The 20,067-nt window shown below is 52.1% G+C and overlaps 1 protein-coding gene across 1 annotated transcript in view; it reads left to right on the top strand.

Annotated features, from left to right (window-relative positions):
• Positions 1-19,819, top strand: part of MED27 (mediator complex subunit 27) — a 247,206-nt gene extending 227,387 nt beyond the window's left edge. The window contains exon 7 of the mRNA XM_010810432.4: positions 13,907-19,819. Coding sequence (XP_010808734.1) covers positions 13,907-13,960 — 54 coding nt within the window. The 3' untranslated portion in view covers positions 13,961-19,819. The remainder of the gene's footprint in view (positions 1-13,906) is intronic.
• Positions 19,820-20,067: the final 248 nt, after the last annotated feature.

Here is a 20,067-nt window from a genome sequence, read left to right as displayed (position 1 = left end):
TTCCTAAACACCCAGCAAGAGTCTCTTTCCCGGGCCCCTTGTGTCTAAGTGGGGCCGTGACACGTGAGCAGAAGAGGCAGCTAAAAGCAGACTGCGTTTCCCATGCTCTCACTTCCTTTTCTGAGACCCCACTGGGGGCAACGCACAGCCGTGGTGGAGTTAGAGGTTGGAAGGGTTCTGAGTCCCGGGGCCACCGCCTGGAGGCGAGACTGCCCGTGAGCTGCCCAGTGGATTCTATGGGACGGAAGTAAACTGTTAAACTTATTATTGGGTTAAATCACTGAGACTTGGGGTGTATTTTTTTTTAATAGCTGCTCGGATTATTTACCCCACCCATCATGAAAATACCCTGAAAACTGTGCCACGAACTGTAAGCTGTTGATGGATGGTAAAGGTTACTGTTTCTCCTGTTTCTATGTTAGCTTGAGTCCAAGTCATCTTTCACTTTGGTTAGAAGAGGGCCACAGGGGTTTCCCTGGCGGTCCAGCGGCCAAGACTGTGCTCCCAGTGCAGGGGGCCTGGATTCGATACGTGCTTGGGGACCTAGATTCCACATGCTGCACTGGAGTTCCTGTGGCACAACCAGAAGACCCGTCATGCTACCACTAAGCCCTGGCACAGCCGAAGTAGATAAATAGACTTTTTTTTTAAAGAGAAGAAGAGGATCATGTGCAGAGTCAACTCGGGCTGTCCTCTGGTTCCTCCAGGAAGAGCAGCCTTATCAGACGCCTTCCTGACCGCTCTCAAGGAGTGTGGACATTCCATCCCTTCTGCCCCCTTCCTCTGATCGTCTTCAGAGCCGCTCCTCTTGCATTCATCAGTCATTATTTATCTTGTTGTTCTCCACCCACTCCGAGACGGTCAGCTCCACAAGGCCAGGAACCGAGTCTGTCTGGAGCACTGCCCTGTCCCCTTGCACACAGGAGGTGCTCAGTAAGTATTTACCGAACGTGGAGAAGAGGAAGCTCCGCGCTCTGCTGCTCACAGGGGGACCTTGGGCCAGGCACGTGATCCTTCCGAGTGTGGATGCTTCACCCGTGAGTGGGGCAGTGGCCCTGGCTGGCCGTGCAGTGCCGGAGTCCTGTGAGGGAGTCACACCAGTCCTGTGAGGGAGTCACACCAGTCCTGTGAGGGAATCACACCAGGTGTTGGTTGTGCACCTACTGTGTGCAGGTGCTTGGTGCCCGGAATGTAGCCCACTTGGCAAACGAGAAAGGGGCCAGGCGGCCAAGACAGCCTTGTCAGTGACATCCACCGCAGGCAGGGCAAGGATGCTCTGGGGCCATGGTCACCAGGTGGGGCCTCTTCCATCTTCCACTGTGGCCTTGGTGACACCCACTCGCCTCTCTTTGCTCACCCTGAGAAAATATTCAGAGAAAGAAATCCAGAGGTTTGGCGGCCTTCCCTCTGAGACGCAGCCTCAGCTGTGCACCCTCTCTTAAGCACAAGAGATTTCAGACGCCACCTGGAAAGCAGAAGTGCCCAGAAGAGACTGTCAGGGGTGCAGACCCGCCCCTGTTCCCATCCCATCCACACTGCTGTGAATGAGCACATCTCCCTGCCTTGAGGATAAGCGGGTCCCTTTCTTGCTGTGGCCTTTTGATATTTGACTTTGCACTCGATGCCCCTAAAGCTAATAGGCCCTGGCCTTTCATTTCCAAAGGGTAGTTGGTCAAATTAATGATCGCCAAAAGGCCAGAGGTAATTTGCTTTCCTCCCGGTTTCTTTCCATTCGTTTGCAAACCAGCAAAGTTCAAGAAAGCTTCTGAGCATGAAAGAGTAGGGGATCTAATTAGGAAGCAGGCAGGTAGTTTGAAAACTTTCTCGAGACCTTAGGGGCCATAGTCACAGGGTGGTCATGAGATTGTCCCGACAAGGACACTGAATTCTGCATGGGCCGGTCCCAGCCGTGGGCCTCATTCCCAGAAGCCCGGACAGCTTGCAAATGAATGAATGTGTATCCCTGTTCAGCCTGTCTTCAGCCTCCATGAGGGACCCCAGCCCAGACCATCTGCTGGGGGGCAGGGGGTGGCTAGCCGGCAAAGGGCTGAGGTTGACAAGGGACAGGAACCGTTCTACAGCAGCCTGCGTCCTCAGAATATAAACACCCACTGTGTGAGGCGCGTGGGGTGAGGTGTGTCTGTTTTGCTGTTACGCACAGTGGAGGCATTTTATGGCTGGGTCTTGTACCTGGGCCTGAGCATTTCCAGCTGAGCCACACACTGCAGAAAGGCTGTGGCTTCTCAGGAGCCCGGCCTGATGACTGGCTGAGTGCCCCAGGCCACCAGGGACGCGGCGGGGGTGTCAGCCTGCCATGAGCCATGTCTGTGAATGGAGAACACGTGACCCCAGGAATCCAGACACCATGGTTGTATCACCCCCTTGGGATTAAAAACAGGACCTCGCCTTGCCTCTGGGGAACCAACACCCAACACCACTCATCCGTCCATGTGTTGCAATTAGAGGGTCTCTCATCAGTCCATCCCCACCCCCCCACTCCAGAGGAAGGGGGTCCTGGCCAGTCTCAGTGCCAAACTCACCCACACACACACCCTCCTGTGATTGGTTCAGGGATGGGCAGACGATCTCACACACCCCGCCAAAGACATGCAGTTAGGTCCCGCTCGGTGCTGAGAGACAAGTACTGCTAGTTTCCACTGAGTGTGAACAGAGCGGGTTGAGCAGCTGCTAGACCCAGGACCTGGAATCCCTCCGGGGGCCAAGCTCACTCCTGTCCAGCTTGGGCCAGGGTGGGCAAGGGGAAGAGCCCTTCCCCTGCAGTCTGTGTGCTCAGCGCTTGACACGCACCAGCAGGCCCAGGAAACCGCTCAGAGGGCCCAGGTGCACTGTGCAGATCAGCCAGTGAAGGGGGAGTCTGGGGCAGTAAGCTGGCGACTGGTCCATGAGGCCGTGCGCTAGGCATCTCTGAGGTATCACACGGGATCTTACAGTCCTTTCCTGGTTTGATCTTTGCTCAGAGGACGTGTTTTAAGAGAGTTTTCTTAAAATATTTATTTGGCTGTTGGGTCTTAGTTGTGGCACGCAGACCTCAGAGCACGGAGACTCTGTAGTTGCCTGGCTCTGTTGCCCCGAGGCATGTAGGATCTTAGTTCCCGGACCAGGGATCGAACCTGTGTCCCCTGCATTGGAAGGCGGAGTCTAAACCACTAGACCACCAGGGAAGTCCCAGAGGCCATTTTCTAATTTGAGAATTTTTTTGCCATCTGGAGAGACTAGAAATGAGAAGCAGCTTTATCTTCAAACCTAGCAAGTAATGGCTCCTTTACATTTCCTTTAAATTTACTGAAAAACTGAGAAGTTTTCTTTTAGCATTCAGGAGGCAAGGTGGCTTCTTCCAGAGGGAGTCTCCTTAAGAGGATGGTTGGGTCCATCGGGCAGCTGTCAGACTTCGCACCACCACCTGACCTGGGCCCTCTTCCCTCCTCTCCCCTCTGCGCCCTCACCAGTGGCCTCCGCAGGCCCCCCTAGATAGGAGGTGTGTCAGGAAGGTGTGGACGGGGGGCCTCCCTCTATTTCCCATTCATGCTGTGGGATGAGGGCCGCCCTCCGGGACCAAGGCGGCGGCGCGTGCAGACAAGTTAGACTAGATGCCCGGGCTCTGGGCCGGCCCTCTGCCACCTCCTGGCCCGGGGTGAGAGACGTGAGCTGTTTCAGGCATGGCTACACGTGTCTGTGGTCCCTCACAGCGTAATCCACCCCTGACACACACACATACACACAACACACGCACACACACACAACACACACACACACACACCATACACGACACACACAATACACATGACACACACACACACCACACGCACACACACCATACACAACACACATGACACACACATACCACACACACATTATACACAACACACACATACCACACACAACACACACACACCATACACAACACATATGACACACAACACGCACACACAATGCGCACACACCATACACAACACACATGACACACCCATACCACACGCACACACAACTCACACACACCATACACCACACACACACGACACACACATACCACGTACACACACCATACACAACACACATGACACACATACACAACACACACATGACACACACACACACCACACGCACACACCATACACAACACATGACACAACACGCACACAACGCACACACACCATACGCACACACACCACGCACATACACCATACACAACACACGTGAAACACACATACCACACACACAACACACACCATACACAACACACATGACACACACACACCACACACAATGCACACACACCATACACAACACACATGAACACACATCACATGCAAACAATGCATACACAACACACATGACACACACACATACCACACACAACACACACACCATACACAACCCATGACACACACCACATGCAAACACAATGCACACATATCATACACAACACACATGACACACACATACCACACACAAACACACGCACACACACCACACACAATGCACTCACACCATACCCAACACACACACACACACCACATGCACACACAACGCACACACACCATACACCACACACATGACACACACACACCATACACAACACACACCCCACACAACACACATGACACACACATACCACACACACAACACACACAATGCATACCACACAACACACATGCACACCACATACCACACAACATACATGCACACCACACACACACAACACACACACATATACCACACAGTACACACCACACACACACACAACACACACACACACCTGCAATGGGTTTCTTGGCCCTGACTGCATCAGAAACATCCTGTTTGTTCATGGAAATATTTGATCAGTATCTGACTGTTACCCCAGTAGATTTTAAGCACATCAGTCAGTTCAGTTCAGTCACTCAGTCATGTCTGACTCTTTGCGACCCCATGAATCACAGCACGCCAGGCCTCCCCGTCCATCACCAACTCCTGGAGTTCACTCAGACTCACGTCCATCGAGTCAGTGATGCCATCCAGCCATCTCATCCTCTGTCGTCCCCTTCTCCTCCTGCCCCCAATCCCTCCCAGCATCAGAGTCTTTTCCAATGAGTCAAGTCTTCGCATGAGGTGGCCAAAGTACTGGAGTTTCAGCTTTAGCATCATTCCTTCCAAAGAAATCCCAGGGCTGATCTCCTTCAAAAAGGACTGGTTGGATCTCCTTGCAGTTCAAGGGACTCTCAAGAGTCTTCTCCAACACCACAGTTCAAAAGCATCAATTCTTTGGCGCTCAGCTTTCTTCACAGTCCAACTCTCACATCCATACATGACCACAGGAAAAACCATAGCCTTGACTAGACAGTCTGTATTAGGAACCTAGGGGTTTTTTTCATAGCTTTTTTTCATGGTTAACAGACTATTCAGATTAACTGCAAATGTCTCTCAAGACATGGAACCCAAGATCCAGACTGAGGATCTCGCCATGCCTTAGCACAGGGGGACTAAAATATTGGGGTGCTGCAGGCCAGCTGGAGAGCTGAGAGTGTGGACGAGGTCGAGGGAGGTTTTGTCTTCCGCCTGGATGAAGTTTACCGCTTTTGCACTGTATGGCAGGAATAGCAGCATGAGTTAAATGTCACAGTTTACATGACTAATTCCATGCACTTTTAACATCCTGTCACATTACACTCTTCCCCCTTCCAGGGGGGCTTATGCTCCACCTCTGTCAATCTCCCCTTCCCCTCCATTGCTCTCAAGGTCAATGTCTTGTTTTGACAAAAGACATCATTTTGATTCAGGCTGAACATATTCTGGCTTCAAGACATGGCTGGACTCTGTTTGCCTTCCTCAAGAGTCACACTTCCATTCTTCCCTTCCAAATAGAGCTCCCAGCTTCAGCCTGGGATAAAGACTTCATATCCCAACTCCTTTACAGTTATATGGCCATTGAGACGTGCCTCGGATTGTGTCCAACTGCTGGAAGGGGTTCTTAAGGGAGTGGTGAGAGGAAGGAGGTCTTTGCTTCCCCCTCCCCCTTCCTCCCGGTGGAAGTGTAGATGTGATGGCTGGCCTCAGACAGCCAACCTGGACCATGAGGTAGAAGCCATGCACTGAGGATGGCACAGCAGCAGGACAGAAGGAGCCTGGCTCTTTGGCAACCTGGACAGCCATCCCTGCTCTTCTTTTATGTGGGAGAAAACCAAGATGTTTTATTTAAGCCACAAGTGTACTTTGACTTACAGCTGAGTTTGATCCTGATCAACACAAGGACATCTGATGAAGCTGGCTTTTTATTTTATTTATTTTTTTTTCTTCTCTTTTTTTTATTTTTTTTTTATTTTTAAACTTTACATAATTGTATTAGTTTTGCCAAATATCAAAATGAATCCATCACAGGTATACATGTGCTCCCCATCCTGAACCCTCAACAACCTCAGTATGAGCCTGTTTTGCTCTTTCTCCCTCTCACCTTACCAGGGAGCTAATTGAGAGTTCCAGTTAACGGCCATTATTTGTTCCCGAGTGTGGTGCTTGCCGCAGCACACCCCCAGCCCAACCAGTGCTGAGAGCTCTCCTTCTGCTGTGGCATGATGGTTTCCTTCCCCAAGATCATTAACACCCCAATTCCACCAGCCTCTTTGGAGACCTGCATGATTTCAGTTTCTGCCGGGGTTTAACACTTGTAAAGGTTATTGAATCCATCTTTGGTCAGGAAAAGCCATTTAATGAGCATGTTTTGGCCTCATGAAGAGAAGGTAGCTGCACACATGTGTTCAAAGTTGCAGCCAGCCCTCTGGCACCCCATCTCCTCCTCGCCGGTTTGATTTCTTGGTCCGCACTGGACAAATAGAACAGGCTGGCTCTTTCATTCCCTCCGCCCAGCCCCCACCCCCAGCCCCTCATGCATCTTTCATCTTGACTCACTACTCCTGCAACTCCCTCTGCCCTGTGAACAGTATCGATCGGCTGATTAAGCCATCAAGTCACAGCAAACAACTTTAATTCTCTAACTCCAGGCCCTCGCTTCTCTTCCTGGCCTGGTACTGAGTTCCTCGCTCACATGTAACAACCGGCAGAGGACTTTTCCGCTGCCCGTCACTAACCTTGATGTCGCCCTTCTGTTGTTTTGCGGTGTTTTGGATAGTCAAGAAGATGAACTTAAAAGAAACCAGATCCTCAATTTAGATGCCACTCCACCTGTCATCTAAATACAGTAACTGGAGGCTTTTGAGAGCCAGCCCCAGTTCCTCACCAGAGGGGCACCTCCACAGGGCTTTTATTGACTGATTTTTGGCTGCACAGGGCGTTCACCGCTGCACGCAGGCTTTCTGTCGTTGCAGCAAGTGGGGGCTGCTCTCTGGTTGCAGCGTGTGGGCTTCTCGCTGTGGGGCTTCTCTGCAGGGCACAGGCTCTGGAGCATGACTCATGTAGTTGTGCTGTGTTGTCCCAGGGCATGTGGCATCTTCCTGGACCAGGGATCAAACCCGTGTTCCCTGCATTAGCAGGTAGAGCCTGTACCTGCTACTAAATAAGCCATTTATGATGCCTTTTATGATTTAGTGTCCTGTCCCATCTCTTCCATTCTTTTTTCTCTTTGTCAGAAGTGAGGCAGTAAGTCAAGGGAAGGGGAATAAGGCTTCTCCATCAGAGGGCATGCCACAGACTTCGTGGACATATTCGGATTATCACACTCTGCCCTCTGGACAATAACAGACATGCAAAACATCACCTTCCTCCCAAAAGCCTCAAGCCGTCACAGATCGGCTCCGAGTCCTGATCTCGTCCTCCAGGTAGGAGGAAGCTCCGTGCAATAGAGAGGTGCTTACGTGCAGCTCCGGGAGTTCACTTCCTCTCCACCGCAAGCCAAGAGCCACGTGATATGTGTCAGGTGTGGGAGAACCACAGAGAAGACCTGCTGCATCCTCAGCTCCCAGCACAGCCCTGGGCACCCCCCAGACAGTGAGTGAGCGAATAAATGAATGAACGCCCAGTCTGGGAGCCCGGTGCAGAGAGGCGTGGCCATTCCTGCTGGTCATCCAAGCTCCAGCCCCAAGTCATCTCCAGCGCTGTCACTCGGCATGTGTGGCTGTGCCCGTGTCCATCCCCAAAACGTCTGTGAGCTTCCTTCCCACTGCCTCTCCCGCACTAGCGGGTGGGCCCCCAGGCGCAGGATCCCCGGGTCCTTTGGTTCACTCTGCGTCTCCTGTACCTAGAACAGGGCCCAGAAAAGAGCAGCGCTCAGTAAGTGTTTGCGGAGTGAAGGAATGGAGGTGTCAACACTCAGGGCCTGGGGAGGCGCTGAGTCCAGATGCTGGAGGAACTAAAACAGATTACACAGCATCGACATCCACTTTCTAGGGGTTGATGATGGAATAGACCCTGTTCTTAGGAGACACAGGCTGATATACTGAGGGGAGAAGTGTTAGAATGTCTTCAGCTTACCTTCAAGTAGTTCAGAAAAAGACACGTGTATGAGCCCCACCCCCCCACCTACCTCCTGTGGAACCTTGAAATGTTGTCCTGTGTCCCCCCTGGAATGAAAGGCAGGGCTCGAGTCCCTGTGCATCCTAGGACCTCATCAGGGCACTTACTGACTCACTCAGGGGACCCAAGCTCACCTCTTGCTGCAGCCTGACTGTCCACCCAGTGAAATCCCCCACATGTCCCTTCACTGCTCTGGTGGGAACAAGGGCCAGGTATGGAGGGATTTGGACAGGGACGAAGAGTTTGTTCCTCAGTGTGGACTGGAGTGATGTGGTCCGTGTGGACCCTTGCGGGTGCTCCCCAGCTCCCTGGAGGGGCCCAGGGGGCCAGCATCTCTACCTAGAGCTAAAAAATCCTCCCCCAGAGCCGCCCCAGCCCTCCAGCTCCCCAAGGAACCACGAGAGGTTCTCTGACCGTCACCGAGCAGTCTTTCATGACCAATTTCAAGGGATTAATGGGAGAGCTGAGTGGAATTTACTTAAAACATCAGCTCCACTTAAAATAGCTCTTCCAGGCATTTAGCGGCAACGTCTTTGATTCCCCAGCCGCATCCTTTCACTCTGTTATTAAATACCACGATATTCTGGTCCAAGTTCCGACTCCCCCAAGCCCTGATTCACGCGGCTGTGTGTGCCGGGGAGTGTGAGACATCGTCACCTGCCACCCGTGGCCTTTGATGGGCGGTGACACCGGCGAGGGTGCCAGCAAGTGGCTGGCACGTGGGCTCAGGACAACTCAGTCGGCAGACATGGCCAGTGCCCCAAGTTACACCATCAGAAGCCACACGTGGGACCAGGGACAGCACCCCCTGTTTCAACCACTTTTGGGAGTTTCTTTTTCTTGCCTCAATTTACATGCGTTTCTAAATTCTGGCTCCTGGGCCACCAGAGTCTCAGCCACTTTGAGAGCCGGTGCTCCAGGCCCCCCTGCCAGACAGGACTTCTCACCTGCTCTTTGGACGTTTCCCCTGTCTTGGCCTCTGGCTTTTCATTTCCACCCAATTTTGTGCTTGTTTTCCAACCTGATGTTTGGGTTGCAGTGGGCATAGTGATGCTGATGGTGGTGATGGTGATGAAGACGGTGGTGGTGATGACATTGACATAACAGGATTAATGGGACTCTCAAGGAAGCCTCGCCGTGTGCCTGGCATGACGCAAAGCCCTACTGCAGCTTCAGTTCTGGAAGGAGGATCTGAGCTGGAATGCAGAATGTCTGTTGTGATCAGCACCTGCAGAGGGGAGAGGCGGAAGCAGGATTGGGCAGAGGGAGTGACTGAATGGTGACACTCCCCCCCCACGCCCCATGAGGCCTCAGCCAGCCCAGCAGGGAGCACAGCAATCAGTCTTCCAAGGGTCCCAGGTTGGTCCCACACACCCACCTGGATGCCTGCCTCTGGATGCCAGCTGTCCCTGAGGACACAGCCTGGGGTGGAAAGGCGGGTCTCTGCAGCCCAGCTCCTCTGAAGGAGCCGGGGCCCTCCCAGTGGCCACACTGCAGCAGCTGGTGGCAGGTCCTTCTGGAAGATGACGTGGGCGACGCCTCTCCCTGTCTGCCATAAGCCATTCATCTGCACGATCCAGCTTTGTCCTCAGAGCAGAACCCTGAGATGCCTTTGCAGATGAGGCAGCAGGCTCAGAGAGGTTAAGGCACTCACCCAAGGTTACAGAGCTCACCTGCTGATGCTCATCTTCCTGGTGCAGGGCCCAAGTTCATACCCACCATCATAGGGCCTGTCAGGCTGAAGAGTAGGATTTTACAGATGAAACTGAAGTAACTGGCCCTCCCTTATCCTGAGGAGCAGACACGATGCTCTGTCTGATCGCCCGACTCCCTCCTGGGAGAGAGTTGTCAGGTTCTGGGTTCATCTTCCAGCAGAGTGGCCCTCCGGTGACCCGCCTTCCTTCCCGCGTCCCATCTTCCCTCTACAGTGGAGCTGGGATCCTGCTGGACAGTGTCTAGGACAGATGTCATGTGGGGCTTTGCTGCATCTGTTGGTTCCAGACCTTGGGAAGGAGAAAGGGGCGGTCGTTCAGGCCCTCCTTGGTGCCAAGACATTGGATCTCCTGTGACCACTGGGAAACATGAGGCCCAAGCCATGAGGAACAGTCCCGAGATGAGACCCTCGGGGGCAGCCAGCGGCCCTTAGAGGCAGGCAGCACACGGATAAGCTCTTTCCTGCCCCTGCAGACAACCCACTGCTATTTCAGGATGTGCGTCCTTACAGTGAAGGGACAAGGCTGTGCCTGGGGAGAAGGGTGTTGCATAAAACCTGAACCGACTTGACCCTCCGACCTGGGCCGTGGGCAGCTCAGGGGTTGTCTGGGAGCCTGAGTTCACCTACCCTGCCCGGCGGGCCCAGGATGTGGGTCCTAGAGGGACCCCGGCCCTTCCTGTCACCCCTTCCCCTGTTTCCCCCACCTCCTGCCATCCTGATAGCCAGACCAGACGTGGGCCTGGCTCAGCCAATCAGAGGCTTCAGATTCCAGGAAATAGAGCGAAGATTCAGCAAGAGCTAAGTGCATATCCGATGGTCGCAGTGCCAGCCCAGGTGCCGGCAGCAGCAGCCTGCCCAGCTGTTCCTGGGGCGGCCAGCTGTGGTTCCAGCTGCCCCAGCTGAGCCAGGCTCCCAGGCAGCCGCTGAGCTGACCACAGCCCACTGCCATTCTCAGCTTCTCCTGTCAATTCTGGGAGTTTCTGCAGTCATGCCAGCCCCATCTTCTCCTGTATGAGATGCCAAAGTTCATTTAGGCTGTTGCCACCAAGCAAAAAATGTACAGTGTCTGCCAGCACCCCTGGAAGACATTGGGTGCACCTGCCCGGAATCCTCTCAGTCAGTGGCCTGAGGTGGTGAGTTCCCTGTCGAGAGAGGCGGACACGTGCCAGCTGGAGGGCTCCTTGACAGGAATGATGCCTAGATTTTGTGCGGATTCAACAAACAGCTTAGATAAAAGCCACTGCAGAAATTAACACAGCACTGTAAAGCAACTGGAAGAAGTCAGCCTCTGTGTCGTTCCGTTGTCACTGTCGGTCGTGGCTGCGACAGGAGTTTGGTATCAGTTTAAAGCAAAGTGCTCGCGTTCTAGCCGAGCCCATGTCTGGCTTCCAGTCTGAATGGAACGTCCTTCGGAGGGAAAGAAAAGGGCGGGTTTGTCCTTGACCGAATCAGCCTCATTTTACACGGTGAGGTGGGACAAGGCTCCCAGCGAGTTTGAGGCTGGCTCCATCCCTTCCGGAGGACCAGGGCTTCTGAGATGTGTGGATGTGTTGCTTTCTTAAGGAAGAAAAAGTGAGAGAAGTAGGAAGTGAAGTCCAGATCTGTTTTAGCCCCCAGGTCATTTAGTTGTCATAAAAGCTGGAGTTTTTCATGGGTGTATTTTTTGTGTGTACTGTGAATGTGTTTATCCTTCCAAGGCCAACGTTCATAACAGAACCACCTTCTATTCCTCGGCTGATTCCTATGGGGAGGGGATGGCAAGGGGCAGAGCAGCGACATGACCTCCATGAGGTCACAGGTCGAGGCTGTGCAGGAAGTGAGACACAGAGATGCAGCGGCCTGACAACTTCCAGGGGGCGTCATCAGCGGGAGCATCACCCATGGGAGACTAGCAGTGGGCGGTGCGCATCCCAGAGCAGGACCTGCCCTTCCTCCCGAAGCTTGGCTCCAGCCTGGGTCGGGGCAGGATGCCAGGCTCGACTGTCTGCCAGCTCCCTCTTCCCTCGCTAGGGGACCCTTCCCCTGCCTACAATCCCACTGCCCACCTGCAGATAAGGGACTTGCCCAGGCCACAAACTGTCATGTAGAGGAGGTGGGATCTCACCTGGAGCTGTGTGTGTCAAAGCGTTGCCACTTCTGGGGCTCAGGCCCTTTTCTCAGGACACATGCAGTCCAGGGGAGTCCTGAGGGCCTCAGGAAAGAACAGACAAAGACTACAGGGAATTCAGAAGATAATCCTGGGAATCACAGAGGGCTTCCCAGAGGCTGTGGCATTTTCCATGAACCTGGAAGGACAGGTGGTTCTTTTTAATATTTATTTATTTGCCTGTGGCACACGGCATCTGTGATCTTGGTTGCAGCATGCGGGTTTTCTAGTTAAGACATGCAGGATCTTTAGCTGTGGCATGTGGGATCTCATTCCCTGACCAGGAATGAAATCCAGTTCTCTGCATTGACAGCCTGGAGTTTTAGCCACTAGATCACCAGGGAAATCCTGACAGGTAGATTTTGAGCAAAAGGAGCTGGAGTTCTGGGCATCTGGGGAAACCTGCAGGCTGCCCAGAAAACTTGGAAGAGAGCTGCCGTCACTGGGAGAGCCCGCCTCCCAGACACTGAGTCCCACAGCTGGAATTCAAAAAGTCCTGCCTTTCCCAAAGGGCAGGATATATGAGAAGGATGGCGGGGAGGGGAGGGTAGCAGGGGAGCCCATGTCCAGTGCCCCGTAGAGTAGAGAGGTCATGTGAATCGGGGATCCATGGACTCCGGGGTCTCTCCCAGCTCTCAGACCCCGTGACAGATGAGTGGTCCTCGCCGGCAAATGTGCATGAGATGGTGGAAGGTCTGCAGCCTCAGGGGGACCAGAACCCGGCAGGCTCCACACCCCTGGGATGAGAGAAGGGGCCCAGACACCTTGGAGCATCTCCCACAAAAGGGAAGATACAGCTGTTGAAACAGAAAGGTCTGCTCTTCCACTGCAGAAAGCTCAAGGTGGGGAATTGCGAGTCCGTTAGTCACGGGCTTTCACAGCATCTTCAGAAGCTCTGGGAGGGGGCTCACCCCCCAGCCCCAGGGATGGGGCTTCTTTTCACCTGCCTGAGGCTTCCCCCTCTTTCTGGATGGAGGAGCCTCAGTCGTGATGGACGACAGGCCCTCTCAGGCCCCACACGGCCTTTCTTCTTGTAAAGTTTCCAGCTAAAAACACCTCCGTGTTTAAGGCCCGCCTCTCCCAGCAGAGCCCGGAGTCCCCTCCAGGCTTCTGACATGTGTGTCCACGGCCTGGGAAGTTCACATGGATCCTGCTCTTGTGCAGGGAGAGGACGGGGGACACCGTTCATCTGTGCCCAGGCCACGGGCCTGCGAGGGGAGGGTCAGTCCGGCAGGACTGAGATCTTCAGGCGACCAAGGCTACTCAGGCCTGGAGGGGCACAGAACAAGCCCAGGGACCTGCGAGGGGGGCTCCCAGCCCAGGCGCTCGGAGAGAAGGGTGGTCCAGAGTCTCAGGGGACTGGACGAAAGACCCATAGCCCGCCTCCTCCAGTGCAACGAGAACGCTCAATGTCAAAATGTAAACAAAGGGGACTTCCCTCGAGGCCCAATGGCTAAGACTTCACACTCCCAGTGCAGGGGCCCAGGTTCCATCCCTGGTCAGGGAACTAGAGCCCATGTGCCACAGCTAAGACCTAGCCCAGCAACCATTAACAAATATAAATATTTTTTTAATGTGGACAGAGGACAAAATACCCAAGGAGGGCCGAGGCTGCTACCCAAGAGCTGAAGGTTTAAGACCAGGCGCTCGTCACCGGCAGTATGTCTGAAGTCGCCCGCTCATCTTCCTGTCCAGCTCGCCTTCAGCCTCCTGGATGCCTTGAATGGTTGGTCCCAATTCCTCCCCTCCCTACATGCCCTCACTCCTCACTGTGGCCTCCTGGTGGGTGGCGTGCCTGTCCTCTTGACCTTGAGCATGGCCATGGGACTGGCTTGGGCCCCTGGAGCTAAGCGGACTCGCCCAGAGCACAGGCTTAAATTGTGCTTGGACAGCGGGGCTGGCCTCTGGAACTGACGTGACCGATGCAAGTTGCAAAGAGCTGCCCCTGGGGTCTTCCCTGGTGGGCCAGTGGTTCAGACTTCACCTTCCAGCGCAGGGGGTGCAGGTTCGATCCCCGGTCAGGGAACTGAGATCCCACATGCCTGAAAGCCAGAAAACCAAAACTTAAAAAAAAAAAAGAAGCAACATTATAACAAATTCAATAAAGACTTTAAAATGGTCCACATTGGAAAAAATCTTTAAAAAGGAGCTACCCTGGAATGAACATGGGTAGAGCAGACCTGGATGTCCCTAGCAGTCAGCCAGGGGCAGAGTCAGCCACCTGAGCCAGCCCCGACCAGCTGCCTGAGCTGCTTCCTCACTGCACCACTTGCCACCCATCCATCAACCTGGGCAAGACATCCCTGCCTCACCTGTGTGTGTGTGTGTGTGTGAAAGTCGCTCAGTCGTGTCCAAATCTTTGTGACCCCATAGTCTATACAGTCCATGGAATTCTCCAGGCCAGAATACTGGAGTGGGTAGCCTTTCCCTTCTCCAGGGGATCTTCCCAACCCAGGGATCAAACCCAGGTCTCCCACACTGCAGGCAGATTCTCTACCAGCTGAGCCACAAGGGAAGCCTCACCTGTAATGCAAACCTAATAATAGCATCTCCCAAGTTAGTTCAGGGAACACCAGCACCCGCACAAACCCCAAAATATCAATGATGTAACATAACAGAAATTCTAGTTATATACTGCTTTATTTAAAAACAAAACAAAAAACTACTCTGAAAACAATGGTTCACGACAGCAACCATTATATTGAACCTCATGGTTTGGGGGTCAGGGGTTGGGCAGAGCTTGGCTGGGCGGTCTTGTGCTCCACGTGGCACTGAGGTCACTCGTGGCATTCAGCTGGTCGCTGAGCTTGTCTGGAGGGTTCAAGAAGGCTTCACCCGCCAGCCTGGCGTCTTGGCGTAGATGGCTGGAAGGTGGGCCTCTGCTGGTCCCCTCCCTCTCCCTATGGTCTCTGGGCCTCTCTTTATGGTCTTGGGGCCTCTGTGTGTGGCTCCCCAGCAGGGTGGACCCTCTTCACATGGCAGCTCAGCTCCAAGAAACAGGAAGTGGAGTGGGGCGAGCAGTAGATACGGTGTCATTTCCACCGTGTTGTATTGGTTGAAACAGTTAGCAAGCCCGCTTATTTCAGCAGAGAAAATAGAGACTCCTCCTTTCAGTGGGAAAAGTTCACAGAATTTGTAGCCGTCTTTAATCTCCTACACTCATAAGTGCTTCCCTTGCGGCTCAGCTAGTAAAGATTCCACCTGCAACACAGGAGACCCAGGTTCGATCCCCGGGTTGGAAAGATCCCCTGGAGAAGGGAAAGGCTACCCGCTCCAGTATCCTGGCCTGGAGAATCCCTTGGACTGTATAGTCCATGGGGTCGCAAAGAGTCAGACACCACTGACCAACTTTCACGTCACTACTTCACTCATGAGTGCAGTCAACAGCCAGGAAGAGCTCTGCTCCACACGGTGACTCAGGGACCCAGGGTCAAAGGAACTCTGTCATTTACTACATGTAGCATTTTCCAAGGTTACCCTGGTCTCAACATCCAGCAGGCAGATGCTGGGAAGGAGAAAACAGGGAGTCCACACAGGAGGGTTTTATGAGCCAGCCCTAGAAGTGGCCTCTCTCACTTCCACACTGAATTCAGTGGCCTGCACCCAGCACATGGTCCCACCGAACTGCGAGGGATGCGAGGAACTGTCATCCAGCCACATGCCTGGGAGGAAACGGGACAGGCTCGGCCAGCCCCCTGCTCTCCTCTCAAGGCTATATCGTGAGCAGATGGCTCAGTCCATGGGGAGGGTGCATGGTCAGCAGCCCTGAGTGGCCGTCCTCCGCACCTCTGCGTCCAGCACAGCATGTGCAGGGTTTGCATTGCTGGTCTGCATCACTCCATGGTGTGCTTTTTCTTCTTATTCGGTCGCTAAGTCATGTCCAGCCCTTTGTGACCTCATGAACTGCAGCAAGTCAGGCTCCTCTGTCCTTCGCTGTCTCCCAGAGTTTGCTGAAACTCATGTCCATTGAATCAGTGATGCCACCCAACCGTCCCCATGGTGGTATCTGCCAACCCCCCAGCATCTTCAGAGGAGAACGTCTCCCTGCATGTGGGCAGCTCTAAGTGCCCATGCCATGTATCTCGTGGCTCCCCCTCCAGTCACAGCTGAGGGGACCGAGAGTGGCCAGGCCCTTGCTGGTCACTGGCCCACAAGGGGACCTGGTGTACGACACTTTGCCTGGATAGGCTGGACCAACCCGAGACCCAAGCTGAGAGGATACAGAGCGTCAGGAGGTAAAGCAAGGGCTGGGGAAGGGACACCAACAGTCTTGAGCAAGGAGGATTCAGAAGCTGTGAGAAAGCAGAACCAAGAACCACAGAGCCAAGCTCCAGGGAAGAAGGTGAAGAAGCTGGCGGGTAGCAGGAGCTCTACTGAGATGCAGGAGGAGAAGCAGACACCACTCACTGCGGCTCAACGTGAAGACCAGCTCGAGTCTCTGAGACCCAGCACCCCTCCCGGTCTCGAGCCCCACAAGATCCCTCGGTCCTTACGAACGAGAGCAATGAACAGAGTACGGTTGTGGCTGGAGAGAGTCATCGTTCTCGGTCAGGGGTCAGCGGACTTCCTGTAAGGAGCCTGATCATGAATATTTACTGCTCTGCACAACCCTGTCGAAGTTGCCATCATCATGCAAAAGCAACCACAGACAATATTGAAACACGTGACTTGGTTATGTGTCAATAAAACCTTATAGACTGAAGTGATCCTTCCTCTACATTTTAACATGTCCAGAAATATTTTTTTCTTTTAGTTGTTTTTTACTACTGTGTTTTAAAATGTAAAGCAATTCTCAGCTCATAGGCAGTACAAAAAGACTTTGGGCTGGATCCAGCCCACAGGCCATAGTTTGCTGACCCTGTTCTTGGTTCATAAGGGCCGAGGGCGCCGTTTTGTTTGGTCCGCAACACCGGGAACGCCTTCCTGGGTCAAAGGAAGGAACCTGGCGGATGTGTTCCAGACAGCCCAGCAGCAGCAGCTCTCTGACCTTGGCCGGAGACCAGCGGTGAGGGCCTTGCGCAATCAGTCTTGGTGATGGGTCATGACCATCCAGCGGGTGTGACGGGGCACCCGCAGCGTCCTCTGCCCAGAGGCAGTGCAGTGTCTGCACTGACCCCGTTGGCTTTGATTCTTCCCTCCCAGCCTCGCAGGCTCTGAGCTGGGTCCTCAGCCTCCTCCCGAGAATCTGTGAGCCCCGCAGCCTTCTAATGAATTCATGTTCTGCTTAAATCAGCTAGAAACGCTTTCTATTGCTTACAAATAAGAACCCTGTCAGTTGTTGGAATTTTTCTCTGTGATTTTCTCTAGTGAATTCCCAGGGCAATAAAATGTGCTATAAAGTTCTTTTTTTAATAAGTTTTTTTAAAGTTATTACATAAATAATACATGTTCATTATTTCATATAAAGGCCAAGAAATAGAAAGTATCACAAAAAAAAGAAATAAAAATTCCTCATAATCACAGCACTCAGAAAGAAGCACAATTACTGTGGGGATGCAAACCTTCCAGATAGAGATACAGACTTTTTTTTCTTCAACAAGTATCAGGTTGTACTATGATATGCGATCTTGTAACTGGCTCTTTTACTCACCAGCACTTTGTGAACTTCTTTAAACATTAATAAGCATACAGTTCTGTCTTTTCAAATAAACACCTAGGATCCCATCACAATGCACGCCCCCTCGTCCACTCCACCAGTCCCCCGTTAGTGGACATGGAGGGGATTTTCAGGTCTTCATTACTAGAGACAGTGCTTGGATACAATAATGTGAGCTCTACTGTGCCCCTCCTCCCCGGATTCGTATGTTAAAGTCCTGCTGCCAGTATCTCAGAATGTGGTTGTTTATCGATAGGGCCTTTAACGAGGTCGTTTAGGTAAAAGGAAGTCGTGCGTATGGGCTCTAATCCAGAGTGAGTGCTGTCCTTATAAAGGGGAGGCTGGGACACAACACAGTCCGATGGAGGCTCACGTGAGGATGCAGCGAGACCGTGGCCATCTGCAAGCCAAGCTGAGAGGCCTCAGAAGGTACCAGCCCTGCCCACACCGGGATCTTGGACCTCTGGCCTCCAGAACGCTGAGACAATAAATTTGTGTTATTAAAGCCACCCAGTCCGTGGTCCTTTGTTATGGCAGCCCCAGCACACAATTACAGTATCCTTTTAGTATGTTTTAATTTTTCCCTAGGCTGGAATCTTGTTTTTTGTGGTTTTTTTTTTATTTTTTTTATTATGATTTTTTTTTTTTTTTTTACTGTACAATATTGTATTGGTTTTGCCATACATCAACATGCATCCACCATGGGTGTACATGTGTTCCCCAACAGGATTCCAAAGTCAAAGAGTGTGTACTTTTTAAAGCCTTTTGTTTTGAAATCATGATAGACTCATAGGAAGTGGCAGAAATACTGAGTTGGCCCAAAAGTTCATTCTAGTTTTCCCATAAGATGTTACAGAACAAATTTTCTGGCCAACCCAACAGTAGAGAGAGCCGTGTTTTAGCCTTCCCCCGAGGGTCCCACAGTGGTGACATCTTGCATAATTATACTGCAGTTTCCAAACTGAGCAACGGGCATCACTACAACTCTGCTAAGTGGGTGGCCGGCCTTATTCAGCATAGTGGTGGGTCTTGTATGTCTTTATGTAGACTGAACCCTGAGCATTTTACTGTTTATTCTACTGTAAATGTTATTTTCCATTTCTTGTTTGTTTGTGGAATAAGGAAAGAATATTCTGACCTTCTTTCCAGAATCGTGCTACATTGACTTATTAATCCTGTAGTTTGTTGAAGATTCTGTTGGACTTTCACTGTATATGATGATATCATCTATAGCTAATGACAGGCTTGTAGGGTTTTCCCCTTTCAATCCTTATACTTTTTTCCTTGCTTTGCTGCATTGTTTAGGATTACCAGTAGGAAGCAGAATAAAAGTGATCGTAGTGGGGAGCCCTTGTTCCACTTCCAGTCTCAGGATTAGGGTCGGGGAAGTGGAAGTTTCTGTAATCTACCATTAAGTATGATGTTGGCAGTAGATTTTTAATATGTATCATTTATGCTATTATTACTGCTAAGTCACTGCAGTCGTGTCCGACTCTGTGCGGCCCCATAGACGGCAGCCCACCAGGCTCCCCGTCCCTGGGATTCTCCAGGCAAAAACACTGGAGTGGGTTGCCATTTCCTTCTCCAATGCATGAAAGTGAAAAGTGAAAGTGAAGTCTCTCAGTCGTGTCTGACTCTTAGCGACCCCATGGACTGCAGCCCACCAGGCTCCTCTGCCCATGGGATTTTCCAGGCAAGAGGACTGGAGTGGGGTGCCATTGCCTTCTCCGTGTATCATTGATGGTCCCCTTCTATTTCCAGTTTGCTGAGAGCTTTCTTTTCATGGATGGTATTGAATTCCATCAATGAAGATGAGCATGTATTTTCTCCTTTATTATGACTGATTTCTGAGTGTTAAGCCAACCTTGCATTCCTGTTAATAAATGCCACTTGGTTGTGATATCGCTTTGTTTGATTTGATAATATTTCACTAAGTATTTTTCCATCTGTTTTCATGAAAACAGTTGATCTATAATATCCCTTTGTTGTCATGTCCTTGTCAGGATTAAGGTTATGCTAGCCTCGTAAAATGACTTGGCAGTGTCTCTTCTTTCTGTACTCTCTGGGAGAGTCTGTGTAAAATTGGGGTTATTTCTCCCTTAAACATTTAGTCTAATTCACCAGTGAAGCCATGTGGAAATTTCTTTG

Source organism: Bos taurus, chromosome 11 (genome assembly GCF_002263795.3).
Source record: "Bos taurus isolate L1 Dominette 01449 registration number 42190680 breed Hereford chromosome 11, ARS-UCD2.0, whole genome shotgun sequence".
NCBI lineage: Eukaryota > Metazoa > Chordata > Mammalia > Artiodactyla > Bovidae > Bos > Bos taurus.
This window is presented reverse-complemented; position numbering and strand designations above follow the sequence as displayed.